The 15,700-nt window shown below is 42.5% G+C and overlaps 3 protein-coding genes across 4 annotated transcripts; 1 reads left to right on the forward strand and 2 right to left on the reverse strand.

The window, feature by feature from the left end:
• Positions 1-1,304: 1,304 nt before the first annotated feature.
• On the reverse strand, positions 1,305-7,653 carry LOC128733382 (uncharacterized). The gene is made up of 2 exons (XM_053826940.1): positions 7,504-7,653; positions 1,305-2,488 (listed from the first exon to the last, which is right to left on the reverse strand). The coding sequence occupies exons 1-2, from the start codon at positions 7,565-7,567 to the stop codon at positions 1,329-1,331; spliced, it is 1,224 nt and encodes a 407-aa protein (XP_053682915.1). The 5' UTR covers positions 7,568-7,653; the 3' UTR covers positions 1,305-1,328.
• Positions 7,654-8,135: 482 nt separating this feature from the next.
• LOC128733392 (UDP-N-acetylglucosamine transporter) lies at positions 8,136-9,754 on the forward strand. Its single transcript, XM_053826952.1, has 2 exons — positions 8,136-8,423; positions 8,482-9,754. Exons 1-2 carry the CDS (start codon positions 8,414-8,416, stop codon positions 9,528-9,530), a joined length of 1,059 nt encoding a protein of 352 aa, XP_053682927.1. The 5' UTR covers positions 8,136-8,413; the 3' UTR covers positions 9,531-9,754.
• LOC128733397 (uncharacterized) lies at positions 9,687-10,672 on the reverse strand. 2 transcript variants are annotated; one of them, XM_053826972.1, is made up of 2 exons: positions 10,381-10,672; positions 9,687-10,319 (listed from the first exon to the last, which is right to left on the reverse strand). In XM_053826972.1, exons 1-2 carry the CDS (start codon positions 10,526-10,528, stop codon positions 9,769-9,771), a joined length of 699 nt encoding a protein of 232 aa, XP_053682947.1. In that variant the 5' UTR covers positions 10,529-10,672; the 3' UTR covers positions 9,687-9,768. The 2 variants fall into 2 exon arrangements, with proteins under 2 accessions (XP_053682947.1, XP_053682938.1); XM_053826963.1 differs by having other exon boundaries at positions 9,687-10,322.
• Positions 10,673-15,700: the final 5,028 nt, after the last annotated feature.

A 15,700-nucleotide genomic window follows, 5' to 3' on the forward strand; every position in this document is an offset into this window, starting at 1 on the left:
CTAAGGAACAATAAGCTGGTAAAGATGGCATCGAAGCGGAGCTTATTAAAATGTGACCAGAAAATCTGGCCACTTGTCTACACTGGCCAATTTTTAGGATTTGGGAGACAGAGCAGCTACCGGACAAATAGGAAAGATGGGGTTATCTACCAGATCTATAAAAAGGGCGACAAGTTGGACTGTAAGAACTATCGAGCGACCAGCGTTCTCAATGCCGCCTATAAAGTGCAGTCCGAAATCATTTTCCGCCGACTATCACGAATTGCGAACAGATTTGTGAGAGCTTATCAAGCCGGCACCATTTGTTCGTTGACTTCAAAGCCGCATATGATACCGTCGACCGGAATGAACTATGGAAAATCACGGACGAGAACGGCTTCCCCAGGAAGCTCATCAAACTAATCAAATCTACGATGGATGGTAAACAGTGCTGTGTTCGGATTTCGGGTGGATTGTCAAATTCATTCGAATCACACAGAGGGCTCCGTCAAGGTGATGGTGATGGACTAGAGCGCGAAGCAGAAAAGTTTGAGGAAAATATGTCTAAAACAAAGTACATGTTGCCCAGCGGAACCGAGGCCGACCGACGCCGTTTGGGCAGTAGTATAATGATCTATGGCGATGAGTTTGAGGTAATCAACGAATTTATCTACCTTGGCTCACTGGTAACGGCGGACAATGATACCAGCCGTGAGATTCGGAGGCGTTTTATCAGCGGAAGTGGTAGTTACTATGGCCTTCACAAGCAATAGCAGACTAAGCCCCCGAACAAAGTGTATTCTGTACAGTACGCTGATTTTCTACGGGCATAAAACATTAATAATGCTCGAGGAGGACCTGCGAGTGCTCGGAGTTTTCGAAAGACGAATACTAAGAACGATCTTCGGTGGCGTACAAGAGAACGGAGTATGGAGGCGGAGGACGAACCATGAACTCGCCCAGCTCTACGGGGAACCCAGTATGCAAAAGGTGGCTAAAGCTGGATGGATGCGATGGGAAGGGCATGTTGCAAGAATGCCGGACAACTACCCTGCAAAGATGGTGTTCGGCTCTAATTCTATAGGAACTAGACGACCACAAACGCAGCGAGCAAGATGGTTAGACCAGTTGGAGCGATCTGGCGGAGAGTACTCGCTGTTCGAGGAATCGGAGAGCGGTAGCCTTCAACCGAGTTACATGGAGAAACTTTGTTCAACCCGAACTCCCAGGGAAAAATAGTCGTCAGCAATGGACATTATTTTGGGCAATAGGTTATTTACTTAATTCAATCAAAGCAATATTTTTATTCAAACAATATATTCATGTATAAATCCAATCCGTCATACACATTACTTCTTACCCCTTCCGAACAGCCTACCAGACCTACCGGATCGAGCTAAAGACCCGCCAGAACTAACCTTATCATCGGGATTGGCCATCCGAAGCGTTAGGGTGTTCTTCGTCGAGTTAAACGTCGCACCCAGAAAGGCACCAAATTTCAGCAAATCATTTTTCGCGATGCTCAATCCCGCGTGGATCTGATCCACGTTGAGGACACAGTTTTCCAGCGTGAAAGCCAACGCCAAATAGTGCGCTAGCGCTTTATGCTCCGTGTATTTGGTTTTCAACTGTTTGTGATGGTTGATTTGGGAAAAATTGCGCTTCAGTTCTGTGTTCAGCTCTTTGCTGAAGGTGGACAGCTTGGCATGCGGCAAACTGCGCGATCGTAGTTCCAACAGGTGACACAGGGCATCCATCACCAGGCTGGTGGCGATCACCTTGATGTTTTCCTCCGAATCAGGTTCCTTCGACTGAAGAGCTGATTTTACCTTATTAGTTAGATAGACATTCACCAGTTCCAATGTCTCCGGATCCTTTTTCATAAGCTCCAGCGCAACAGTTTTCAACTGCTGTAGAACGGATTCAGAAATCATATCCTCCAGTTGGTACAATCCGGCAGGTGTTGTTGCCTTTGGATTCCGAGCTGGTTTTATGCTGGCAAGCAAAAGTTCTCCTTCCAGCTTACTTTTGGCGAACTGATTATCCTCTGCAAAGCGCTCATCATCGAACTTCTGCACCGAATCGTGAATAGTTTCGTTCAGAACATCCAGATTGCTTCCCGATCGAGCTATACGATCCAGCGCTCGAAGTCCTGCCTTTCCAGCGAACTTCCGCTGCACGGTCAGATCAACCTCGTCACTAGCGCTTTGAAATTTATTTACACTATCATCGTAGCAGGAATGTAGCATCGTGGCTGTCTCGAGTTGAATAAGCCGCATTTTTCCCGTTGTCTTGTTTCGAACAGCAACGTATGTGTTGATCTGATCCGTGCCTAACCCTTCGCCCAGATAGCCCCGGTACACTTGCTGCTCGGAAACGACCACAGCCATTCGCGATGGCTGCGGACGACTATCTTCGTCGTCGTTTTTGGTTCGGTTTGTGTCTTCCGCCCGGAAGCACTGGATCTTGGTGTCGTCCTTGTAGCCCATTTCGGCGTTCTGGAAGGATACTGAAAAAAAGAAGAAAAATCATCAGAAAACTTTCACGGTAGCTTCAATTTTCTTTGCAATCCTATCTCTGACACAATTAAGATAAGACGGTTTCGGTTTCATAATTATACACAATCGGAGTTTTGCTTTTAGAAAAGGTTGTTTTAATGAGTCATAAGCAGTAGGTTATAGTTTTAAGTGGACCGTATAGCGAGCAATACATATTTTTAAACATCAGCACTCGCGCGTTGTATTACCGATCCTCTAAAGGATTTTTCGGAGAGTAAACATTTGATCCGTAGTAGCACAGGCCCCTTTTAAAGCCAGCCAGGGAAAAATAATGTAACAAAATCTGGCAAAGCACCCTGGAGGTGGCGTTGATCAGCTAATGCTTCGCTAATCACAGCAATCAAGCCTATCACACTACAATCCCATCCTCCGGCAATTTCTCCTCCCCGCAAGTTCCTGGAATTATCCAGTGAAGTGCCGTTGCAAGTAGTTCTTTGGCATTTTTGTAGAGTTCTACCAGGAGTCGGTCCTCTCCGGTGTCTTAATTATTCTTTAACTGACCGATTCTATCCTTACCTCCTCGCGGTACCAGCCTGGATACAAAAAAACCCTTGGTAGAAATCGAGTAAACAACTCCGATGGAAACTAAGTTCGAATGAGCATCTCTTTCGGACGCTTGCTCTTATTTTGCTGTTAACCACGGTCGTCACTCTTGTTCGTCATTGCATCGTGAGGGCTTGCACTGACAGCCGCATGTGTAGGGGAAGGCGCAAAATGAAGAAAACAAGAAAAAGCAATCCAAAATCTGTATCCATACAACCTAGTGTGCCTCACGGGCTCTTGGCTGCTCACGAGTTGCTGGTCTCGTGAGACAGCTATGCAGAAAGACGCTACGCGGCTGTGCGTTGGCGAGTGTGTAGGTTGCAAAATGTATGTACACAGCACCGGCGGTTGTTTGTCATACAGTTGCATCAGTGGCGTAAGCGTTGGATGATATTCTCATACTCGCTCGAGTGTGAGTAGTCATCGTTTGCTTCTCGCTCGATTTGCAACATTGTTTCTGTGGGAGATGGCCGGGGGTACTACAGTACGGCAGATTTTTCATGGTGGGTCTACGGAATCCGCAGAAATCTTGAAATCGTGGAAAAATCGTTGATTACTGATAATGTCAATTTTGGGCTCAATTGCTGTAATTACCGCGGCATTATACTGGTCAACGCCACCTACAAGGTGCTCTCCCAGATTTTGTTACGTTTTCTATCTCTAATAGTAAGAGAATTCGTAGGGCAGTATCAGGTGGGCCCGTGCTACTACGGATCAAATTTTTACTCTCCAAAAAATCCTCCAGGAGGATAGCGTGCTCACGCATATTTTCGTGGATTTCAGGGCAGCTTACAATACAGGCGAATGCGAGTACCTATGGTACATAATGCAGGAGTACGGTTTTCTGGACAAACTGACGCGGCTGATCAAAGTTACCCTGGAGCGAGTGATCGGGGCACTCTCGCTCGAGTCCTTTCGCGCAGAGGGTTGCGGAAACAGGATGGTTGTCCTATATGTTATTCAATCCGGCGAGCGGGCATCGAAACGAGGAACGATCTTCAGAAAGAGCAGTTAACTATTAACCTTCGGAGACGACCTCGACATCATTACTAGAAACCTTGGAACGCCGGAGACAATCTACGCCAGACTAAAAACGGAAGCTAGGAGGATATAAATCAATGCGTCGAAAACCAAATATATGGTAGGAAGAGGCTTCAGAGAAAGCAACGTTTGCTTCCCACGGACAGTGACACGATCTGAAAGTGGTTAATGATCTCGTATATCTGGGATCTTTGGTCACCGCCGACAATAACAAAAAACAAATTTAGCCTACTTTGCCCTTCGCAAGGCGCTTTGATCAAGGTGCATACGCCACCGCACGAAGCTGACGATGTACAAAACGCTAATCAGACCGGTAGTCCTCTACGGACTTGAGACAGTAACTTTGCTTACGGAAGACAGGTGTTGCGAACTATTTTCGGAGGGGTACAAACGGAAAGCGAAGGCATATGAATCACGAGCTACATTCACTACTTGGGGAGATTCCCATCATACACCTGGCGAAAGTTGGGAGACTACGGTGGGCCGGTCCCGTCGCAAGGATGCCGGACGACTGTGTAGCGAAATCCGTTCTCTTCAAGAACCCTACCGGCACCAGGAATAGAGGGGCTCCCGGCTGCTAAACTAAACTAACTATATCCAGTTTGCTGACGCCTGGGCCACATGAGGGAAATCACTGAGGAGGGTATAGAATCAACAGCTCAACAGTATTATATACCACATCACTCTGTAGTCATACCAGAAAGTTCTTCAACTAAATTGCGTATTGTTTTTGATGCCTCGTGCTATAGTTGCAGACATTGAAAAAGTGTACCGCATGGCCCAAGTTAGGTACAGTACGTACGTAAAACGGTTACGTATGGGATGGCCTCGGCACCATATTTGATGATAAAATGTTTGAACCAACTGGCAGAGCTCGACGGTGAAACATTTCCGGACGCTGCGAAGGTATTAGCGGAAGACTGTTACGTTGATGACATGATGTCAGGCGTAGAGATCATGGAGGAAGGTGTGCAACTGAGATACTGCGAAACGGCGCCGGCGGATGGAGCTCGAATTGCCTAGCAGTGTAATACCTGAAAACTACAAGGATTAACGGACTTGCTTTGAATTAGACAACTCAAGTGCGACAATGGAAACTCTTGGATCGGTACTGAATTATTTCAAATTCAAGGATCCTAATGGTAAGGTTGATAGCTTTAAAGCTCGTTTGGTAACCACTGGATTTATGCAGAGAAAACATATTGATTATGAGGAGACAATGAACACAATCCGAACTGTAGCTAATACAGCAATGATTCGCTAATTGGGGGCTTGTTAATTGGGTATTCTAGCGGTATATAAATTTTCGCATATTCTGATAAGAATTAACTGTCGCAATACGTAGTTTACCGAATCAGCTAGTTGAGAGGAAGGCATGATTGCTCTTTCCTATGGATTCATTGTACATTCAGTTACGTTACGTTTCGTTTCGTTTCACAAAATCGTTTACCTACAGGACATCAGCTTAGTCTAGGTTTAATCGAAATAATTCTTTACCTATAGAAGAAGAAGACTTTGTTACTTTATTTCTAATATTGAGGTAGTTGAACTCCCATGTGTATAAACTTGCCGTCGCGGGCCTGGGAAGAAATAACCATGCTTTTAAGTGATTGGTTGATAATTCTTGACAATGATTGATCTTTTTTTTTCAATAGTCGTTTGATAAGTTTCGTTCATATTTGCTATAATAATCTATGCTTAGAAAAATTTCTGAACAATTGACGCAAATATCTCTAAAATTAGGAATCTGATTAAAAAAGCATTTTTGAAAAGTAACAAAAGCAAGCAAAGAACTGCAAGAGAGTTTAACCATTTTAATTCCAAAGCCGCAAAGCACATTTTCGTGGAAGAACATCCCATTAACAGTGGGTGTCGCGGCACAAAGCCGCAATATGACCGCTTGACCTTCGCATCTAGCAGACAACAATCAGTGTACAAGACAAAGTGCTATTGTTGTTCTCGCTAGATGTATCAACAATAATCTATTATTAAATGATGTATAAATACGACAATAAACGTAGTCTTAGTTCAGTCAGTTCACAGCCACCGCCGCTGGCGGTGAAGTGCATATCGCAACACTCGTTCGTTTAGAAGGACGGACGGACGGGAGGACGATTTATCTCTTGGATATTTTGAAATCCCGTTTCTTTATCTATTACACGCGCTCAAATTCTCATCTCAAAGTCTTTTGTTTCTAATCGGTAATGTAATCTCACCTTTGCAAGCAACAGGAAGCGATTCTACCTTAGCAGACTAACTTGCCTTGACCTTAGCCAACTGACCAGTATCATCATCGCCTTCAGCTTTCTATTACACAATATCTTCCATTTGGGCACGCACCTAGCGAGACGTGAACCGATTAGGAACCATCTAACGTCATGACTCATGCCCCGTTACAGCCTTTGTAGGTTTTCATGCGTATCTGCCTAAAATAGTACACGCCCTGGCAGGTGTTGTGGGTTCAAATCCGGTTATAATCTCTTAACTAACTTAACTTAACTAATCGAACACAGAAGTGATCCTAAAGCGGTTTTTGCATATTATTGGAATGTTTTTCTACTTTACAAGATCTCTATGCTTGTTTTGTATCGGTTCAAGTCAAAGTTCTGGAGATTTGAATATCTTTCAGTCTTATCGAACCATGTTGCTTCGGCACTACATGCAAATATGAATGTTCTCTTTAGTTATCCTGTATCTTGCTTGTAATAGCCTAGTTTATATTAATTTCACAAAAAACAAGTTTTTTACCACTCAAGCACGTGGATTTCTATAATTCAGCGTGAAATGTAACCTGTTTGTTGTCGCATAAATATACAAAAACATTATTTTCTCGTATATACTGTAAACAAACCACTGACAAAGTATATACCAAAAAAAAAAAGTACTCAATTTTCTTACATTTTGCAATAATAATTTTACTTGTACATTGTTTCACTACATTAAGAAAATTAAAAAAGTAAACTTTTTTCCGATTCTTCAAGCAAACTGTCAACTTTCTCACCGTTCGGCTAGTTCCAAAGACCACCACCGTCAGCGCATAAGTTTCTGTCGAACAGGTCAATTGAAAAATTTAAAATGTCGTGTTAGGTTGCCACTAAACAAATTCGTTAGTTATTGAACCAATTCAGCAAATCAGCCGTTTAATACGTCTCGCATTCGCCTAGAGAAAATGTGATCACAACTAACAATCAAATAGTAAATAAGTTTCAGGAATTGGTAAAGCAAAGTCCTACTTAGCGGTCAGGTCCTGAAACCGCTGGATTTAACATGACGAAATCAAATACCTTATCGTAGAAAGTTCTTTGAGTTAAGCCTGGTGTACATTACCAGATTTCTGATGCATGCATGGTCCTAAAGGAAATTATTGTTGATATTTACTCACACAAAATTGGATTGTCCCGTTCCGGCCTCAGCGTCACAACATCCGATATCACGCACGAACTCATCACAACAATTGTGTTTTTTCACCGTTAATAATTGAAACAAATTAATAATTCCACTGCACCAAATAAATATTCAAGATCACATGCGAACAGCTCGGACGGAGAGCAGCAACCATCAGCGAGCACGTTTCGATAGTGTTTATTTACATTTATGGCGAGTCGGTTTCTCGCACAAAGTTGCCAGATTTGGTTCCTTAAATCTGCTTGAAGAGTGTTTACCTAAAGGCAAGCCTAAAGGTAACGATTTCAGCTGCTTTAGAAAAGAAATTATAAAAAAGGGTTTTCGTTTTCATATTAAGTTAGATTTAAACAAAATTTGCTTTGGGTTTTACAAAACTTGATAAAATCTGCCGAGTCGGATCAGTGTATTTTCATTAAAAATAGGAAAAAGACAGCTATACCTGTGTAACTGGCAAGGCTGATGGCAAGCACCAGTTTTTTGTCTTTTCCGCACATGTTTGACAGCTGCTATCAATAACAAATTCCGCTCTTCTTTACCGACGAATAAGAAACTTATTTTAGGCAAAGAATCAGAAGCGGGGAAGAAGCAAACTACGGTTCTGATTGGCAAATGCGATTTTGTCAACGTAATCAATACAAAAAATTTCTACACTCGAGCGGTACTCCTACTCCTACGCAAAGTGCGCTTTGTTTTCGTTTTTGCCTAATATTTTCTCAATCAGAAACCGGAAGCACGGGCTATTCCGGTGTCAATGAAGCAGTTCGTCCGTTCGTCGAAGTGACTGCAAATGGAACGTAACTTGTGTAAAGTTTAGTTTGGGAAGCACTCTCCATTGTCTTTTTTACTCACAACGAGATTGTAGGCCGCCGATCGACCGCACAAACGTAATGGCATCCAGTAAGTTTTGTTAGTATTTTTGTCCCTAAAACTATAATTTAAATTGAGTTTCTTTCAGAAACCACTAATAGTAACCTGAAATATCTCAGCCTGGTTACGCTAACCCTGCAGAATGCTATCCTTGGGCTCAGTATGCGCTATTCGCGAACCCGTCCGGGCGACATGTTCCTCGGCTCGACGGCTGTAGTGATGGCCGAACTGGTTAAGCTGGGAACCAGCTTGGTGCTGCTGTTTTTAGAGGAAGGCAAAAACGTACGCCGCTTGCGGGCCACCCTGTACGGTACGATAGTACAGCAACCGATGGACACGTTGAAAATTTGCGTTCCTTCGTTCCTGTACATTGTGCAGAACAATCTGCTGTATGTGGCCGCGTCCAATCTGGACGCTGCCACCTATCAGGTGACGTACCAGTTGAAGATTCTAACGACGGCACTGTTTGCCATGATAATCCTGCGTAAAAGGCTCCTGCCGACGCAGTGGGCCGCCCTGGTGGCACTGGTTATCGGTGTGGTTTGCGTTCAGCTGGCTCGGTCCGAGCCGGCTGGAACGGCAGCCACGCGACAGCAGGAAATGCCGGGCGGTGAGCCGAACCAGTTCCGGCTGCTTGGATTTGGAGCCGCCGTTGGCGCCTGCTTTTTGTCCGGTTTTGCAGGAATTTTCTTCGAGAAAATGCTGAAGGGAGCGGACATTTCCATCTGGACGCGAAACATTCAGCTCAGTTTGTTTAGTTTGCCGTTTGGATTGCTGACCTGCTACGTGTCCGACAGGGCGGCACTTTCTGCCAATGGATTTTTCTTTGGTTATGATGGTTTTATTTGGTATTTGATTGCCCTGCAGGCTGGTGGGGGACTGATTGTGGCCGTGGTCGTTAAGTATGCCGATAACATCCTGAAGGGTTTCGCCACTTCATTGGCTATCATAATATCGTGTGTGGCATCGATGTATTTGTTCAACTTCCAGCTGACGCTGCAGTTTGCCGTCGGGACGGCTCTCGTTATCGGGTCGGTGTTCCTGTACGGGTACGATCCCACGCAGGCCAACAAGCACAAAATCATCAAACTACGTCCGGACCTTGACCAGGAGCGTCTGCTAGCGGAAAAGGTTTAGACTCTCCACAGAAAAGACATTAGATCGGCTGAAAAGTATTTCATTTTTTATTTTATTTAAGTTAGTTTAAAGTTAAACGATTTTAGTAGTTAGGGTTAACTTTTCGAATGCAATCTAGAACAAATTATATATTTTCGGGACTTAAGCTAACATCGCGTTTATTCAATAAATCGCCAAGGAAATTTATTTTACTTTACTTACCATATGAGTGATTATTTTAACGTTCATTAAACGCTACCTACGTCACATCGGAACCGTTTGATACTGCCCTCTCTTGATACACGTGTTCAAGGACGAGATGTTGTACTTCAATCCGAAAACGCATTTTTTTATTTGGTTTCAGCTTGCGAACATACGGTAGCAAGCTTTTAAAGTACAAAACATCATCATCCTCTTCACACGGAGCGGCTTCACGGTGTTCCATTCCTTTCAGCACTTCTCCAACATCATCGTTCGACGATGACGTCTGTTGCTGAACGACAAACTTTTGATCATTTCCAGTTTTTAACTCATTCATATTTTTCTCCAAATCATCAAACTCAAGCGCATCCATTTCCACCATCTCGATTGGATTGCTGATGGAATCATCTGTTTCCTTAGGTTCGAAATCCTTGCTTTCCACCTTCTGAAGGGGCCTTTTCGGTTTCATCATATCCTTCACAAAGAGCATTCTTTCGAAATGCTGCCAAGCAGTGTACCGCTCATGTTCTTCCAATTTTCCTGGTGGCACCTTTTTCAACTCCTTGAGAAAGTGATCGCGAAGCGATCTCCATCGCTTTTTAATGCCATCTACTGTAATTCGATTAGATAGATTAAACAACGCAAAACTGTTAACTGTTTTAAACCTTACCGTTCGAGAGGCCCAGACCCATTTGGTGTGCAATCTGTCGCCAAAGTTTGTCCACCAGCGGTCTGTTGTTGTGCTGTCGCAGCCTTTTGTCCCATATTGGTTTTCGCTCGAACACAAGTGCAATTACACGTTCGGAGTCAATTGGCATTTTGGCCAACAGAAATAAATACGCGCACGTGTACACGAGAAATGGTTTCCGGATTGTTTAGCGCGCGTATGGTGCCGCAGCTCAACGCTCTCATCCACTATATGACCGTACGGTTTGCGATCCGTTTGCGTTGTCCAATCCGTCGCCAAATGCGATCGAAGTGCGATGGTTTGTTGACTTTGTTGTTGACGTTGTTTTTGCTGATGTTAGGGAAGGGATGGGAAAGTTAACGATTTGTTTCGATTTTGCCGGTAATATCCCGATATTGAAAATATCGTTAGACTTTTGGTATTATTTAGAGTGACTATATCCAGCTTTCCACGAGCGATAATGGCGGATATTGAGCACAAGTGGGCACAATCTTTTGACATACATTGGAGGAGCGTCGAGTTCGCCCTGACGGAGTTACTATGGATACATTCATGATTGTTTGTTGTTCGAATGTAAAAAGGTAAACATTGTTCAATTTTGCAGATCAGCTCAAGAGGAACATAATTGAACGGACAACGTGTTTTATGGATTGTGGCTTTGCATTTTTCGCAAATTTCAGGGAGAATGTCCAAATACGCAACGGAAAGTTTCTTATCAAGTCGAGACGCTGTTAGAGAGCAAACTTGACAACGGCTCGACCAACATAAAGTTAATGTTTGCGTTAATGTGTAATGTTTCGAATGTTTAATTCGCACGATTGTGAAAAAGTATTCTGAGCCAGTGCCTTCAGCAAATTATGGCCGCAAACCACTATAAAAGTTTGAATCCGTTTAGTTATGCTCCACTTCAGCTGATCTGCAAAATTGAACAATGTTTACATTTTTACACTCGAACAATAAACAATCATGAATGTATCCATAGTAACTCCATCAGGGCGAACTCGACGCTCCTCCAATGAATGTCAAAAGATTGTGCCCACTTGTGCTTAGTATCCGCCATTATCGCTCGTGGAAAGCTGGATACAGAGTGGCGACAATGTCAAAATTGGAATGATAATTATCTGTCAGTGTCATTCCAATCGAGCAGACGACCTATCCAATGCGTATGCAGGAAAGAGAAAGAAAACCCTTGGAAAAACCGCATTGCATACATTTGGGATGACTTGTCGCCACTCTGTATATCCGGAGTGATTCGCGATAAGGGCGCAACTAACAAAGTGTGAACGATGAGAAATATCACTGTGATAATTTTCCAGTACATTTTCAAATCTTAATTTAAATAACAGTTACAAAAATCAAGTTTAAAGACATAAATTGGTGTAGAATAAATCAATCTTATAATTTCACAACAATACTGCATAAAATTTGTGCATTCAAACTCAAAATCTAAGTTTTATAGTTGAACCCCTTGGAATGAGCCTCAAAGCCTTTTGACAATGAGATTCGCCCAGCCCTGTTTCGCCTTGTTTTGATTTTTTTATTTGGTTTCGCCTGTTTACAATGCGCCTGTGTTTTGAAAACAACGCAGTTTCGCTCTTTACTATCGTCTGTTTACAAAACGATTTGCAAATAAGCCTGTCACTTCATAACAATGCGAGGGGTTAAACTGCAAACTGTCTTGTTTTGATTAAACACTTCTATCGCCCATCACTAAAAACTTGTTTTAAATAATTTTAACGATTAAAACAGAAGAAAGGATTCTTGCCAAGGATATTATCAGTCTTTTTAAGGCTGATGGTGTGATAAAACGATTTGTTTACAATTTGTAGTTGAGCCCCAATCGCGAATCACTCCGGAATATAGTCACTCTAGTATTATTGATAACAAAACATTTACAGTGGACCCCCGTTCGATTGAACGATTCCTCATGCAAACTAACGGGGTTACTTTTTAATTTGAACAACTGGTAACCCGAAATATGCTGAAACCTGTGTGAACTGGCCGCCCTGCTCTTTGTTATTGTTTTGGTGGTTTGTTTTTGTTGGCAGTTGCAAGTGCGAATATTGCATTTTCCGATCGGATTTCTCACTTAATCGTTAGGAAAACGAAATGTGAAACCGATTAAACACGCTAGGTCAGTATAAACGAATCGTGTTTATGTGCATCGTCTGCATAAACAAATGATGTCATGTTGAGAATGACATTTGAACCATTTTTAATTTGCACGTCATGCAAACCCAAGGAACAATTTTTGCTTATTAAACGTTTTACCGACAGCTTTTATTCAGCATATGCTATATAGCTGCTTTTCAAGTATGTCTAAACACCTCTGTTCAATGCTTATACAGTTGGTTTTGGAGAATTTAAACAGCACAGTGCTGAATATGGGCGTGGAAGATGCGTTTGTATGACTGTTATGCAACGTATAGTAAAATGTTTATTCAGTACGTATAGATATGTTTATTAAACTTTTGCTGATGGTACTGAAGCTACGTTTATTCCACAGCAGTTCAACCTTTAGCAAGCAAAAAGAAAAAAAATATGCAGGAAGTATTTTTATTTTATTTTGTGGGTTTCGTTATTTTCATGGCCATGTTGCATATATTATAATTTAATAAGAGGCTTAGTAGGAAATTATTGGTTGGCTCAAAATTCATCAAGCCTGCCATACACTTTTTTCATTCACCCGGATTCGAACTTACATCCTGTCGGTCGGAAGCCGTCAACGAACACATCTGAGATAATCTGACATATGACAGGCGCCGAGTTTTTAGCCGATGTAGATTTACCAGACCAGCTTAAGGTCCCGTACAGAGTAAACGCGACAGCGACGCGACACGACTTCGCTCTCATGTTGCTAAATGCACAGTCCTGCTTCGGGCGAAAAAGGGCTGCGCATATAACTACAGCAAGAAATGTCGCGTCGCGTCGCATGTCGCTTGCACTCTGGCGGTACCCTAAGTTTGTCAAGCGTGGAACAAAAATGGGCTAAAATACATTTAAGCGCTGAAGAGTAGTTTCTTAAATCATGTTTGGCATCTGCTATACTAGATTACTTTAGAAGTATTTATTCCGCACATGTTAAACATTTAATAAACTATTTGTACTAAAATAAAGCATTTCGCTTGTACCACCAGCAACATAACACACTTACAACGCCGAGGACTTTTTCATTTTGAATATTGACGGTGAGCGGCGCTACTGAATAAAATTCACTGGAAACTAGAAATCCAGAATGTTCGGCTAGCGATTGTTCATTTAGTTAGCAGTGATGTGATTAGCAGCAGCAGTGATTAGTTAACAGCAGGAGTGATTCGTGCTAGTACTTTGCTGAGCTTATTGCTGCTTTAAGTCGCTCGTTGTCTGTGCAAATCTATTTGTCATCGGCTCTGATTTAGTTTTTTTCATCCAAAAAACAAAAAAGAGCAGCGGATGGCACGAGAAGCAGTGGTGTTTTCGCGCACCGGCAGCGGGAGCGGGAGCTAGTCACACGATTACGGCGCTACCAGTAGCGGTGGTGGTATCGCCACTATACCACCCGATCATAACAATTCTGGCGACTTCAGCCCGACGAAATTCATCTTACTGAGCAAATCCATTGTGAGTAACTCGCAAAGTGTCAAGCAGCCAGCTGTCTTTGGATATAAGTTTGTTAAATTTATCGGTACGACGAGGGATAACGACACGCCGAGGGCAAAAATACACACCGTACAGGCAACAACACCTAAAAGGAATTCCACTACAAGCAAAGATTTGCGGCGGCTAAAAGTGGTTATGCAAATGTTTTCTATTCTGATTGTATCTAAAAAAAATAAAAATAAAGTGTACCTAATATAAATTTAAAGCATAAATTATAAAGTGTAAAGTATAAAGTGTCATTCAAGTTATTGGTGTTATTGGCTGCCATCAAGCACCTTTTATTCCACACCTGCTCTTGGTGGTGCTACTGATACGTTTGTACGACGATTATTCGACACATACTCCATAATTCCTCTTAGCAATGCAGCTGATGCGTTTGGGCAACTTTAATTCCACTCTTATTCTACACTCGCTCTCAGCAATGCTGCTGATACGTTTGCGCAACGCTCATTCCACACTTATTCCACTTTTATTCCACACTTTTTCGCAGCAATGCCGCGCAACATTTATTCCACTGTTATTCCACACTTGCTCTCAGCAATGCTACAAATTCGTTTGTACAACATTTATTCCACTGTTATTCCACTTTTATTCTGCATTTGCTCTCAGCAATACTGCTGATACGTTTGCGCAACTCTCATTCCACACTTATTCCACTATTATTCCACACTTGATCTCCGTAATGCTGCTGATACGTTTGCGCAATGCTTATTCCACTCTTATTCCACTTTTACTCCACAATTGCTCTTGACTGACACGTTTGCACAACGTCTATTCGACATGCATTTTTATGGTAGCTTTTAAGCAACCATTATTCCACACCTGCTCTTAGCCGTACTGCCGATACGTTTGCATAACGTTTATTCGACTCTTATTCTGCACTTATATAACAACGTATAGATGTTGATTAGAAGCTAGAAAAAATATAGGATATGACGTTTAAACAACAGACAATTCAGCAAATTCGCTTATTCAGCACCGAATGCTACCACACAACTCTTATTCCACACCTGCTTGTTTAGGTGCTGCCGTTTTGTTCCTTGGGAACCAACGGGGTTCAAATTAAAAAGTGTTCAGATTAAAAATGGTCAAACGAACGGGGGTCCACGGTATTTTATTTACTGTCTTATTGCTCAATCCACCTTTTCGCGTGCGTAATGGCGGCTAGCGGGTGCAATCTTCGGAAAATATTAGCAAGCCTTTGGCAACTTTATTCACGTCAAGTTAACATTTCCTCTTTTGATTATTGTTGTAGAATTATGACGCCCACGTGAGCGAAGTTGCCAAAAGCCGATGAACGGGTTTGAAAAGTGTACCCACTAGCAGCCATTACGCGCGCGAAAAGGTGGATAGAATTTCTTGCAGAATTCCCCAAAATTTGGTACAATTTGAAGTCGGTTCTGTTCTGTTGTTCCAGAAAACTCCATTGTAAATTTTTCTATTTCCTCGGACATTTCCTCAGCTACTGACCGGTCATATTCTGTCGTTAATCGGTAGTTTTCAATCAGTATTTAGTTATGTAAGTTAACTTATATGTTCATATCCGCCGGTCTAGCAGAACAAAGGGATGAAATCAGAGATCTCCAATGCTGACAATTACCCTTCTTCTTCTTCTTCAGCAGCATAGAGCCGGGGTGGCTCGTGCTGTTTCAAGCACTCGTCT

This window comes from Sabethes cyaneus, chromosome 1 (genome assembly GCF_943734655.1).
Source record: "Sabethes cyaneus chromosome 1, idSabCyanKW18_F2, whole genome shotgun sequence".
NCBI classification, from domain to species: Eukaryota; Metazoa; Arthropoda; class Insecta; order Diptera; family Culicidae; genus Sabethes; species Sabethes cyaneus.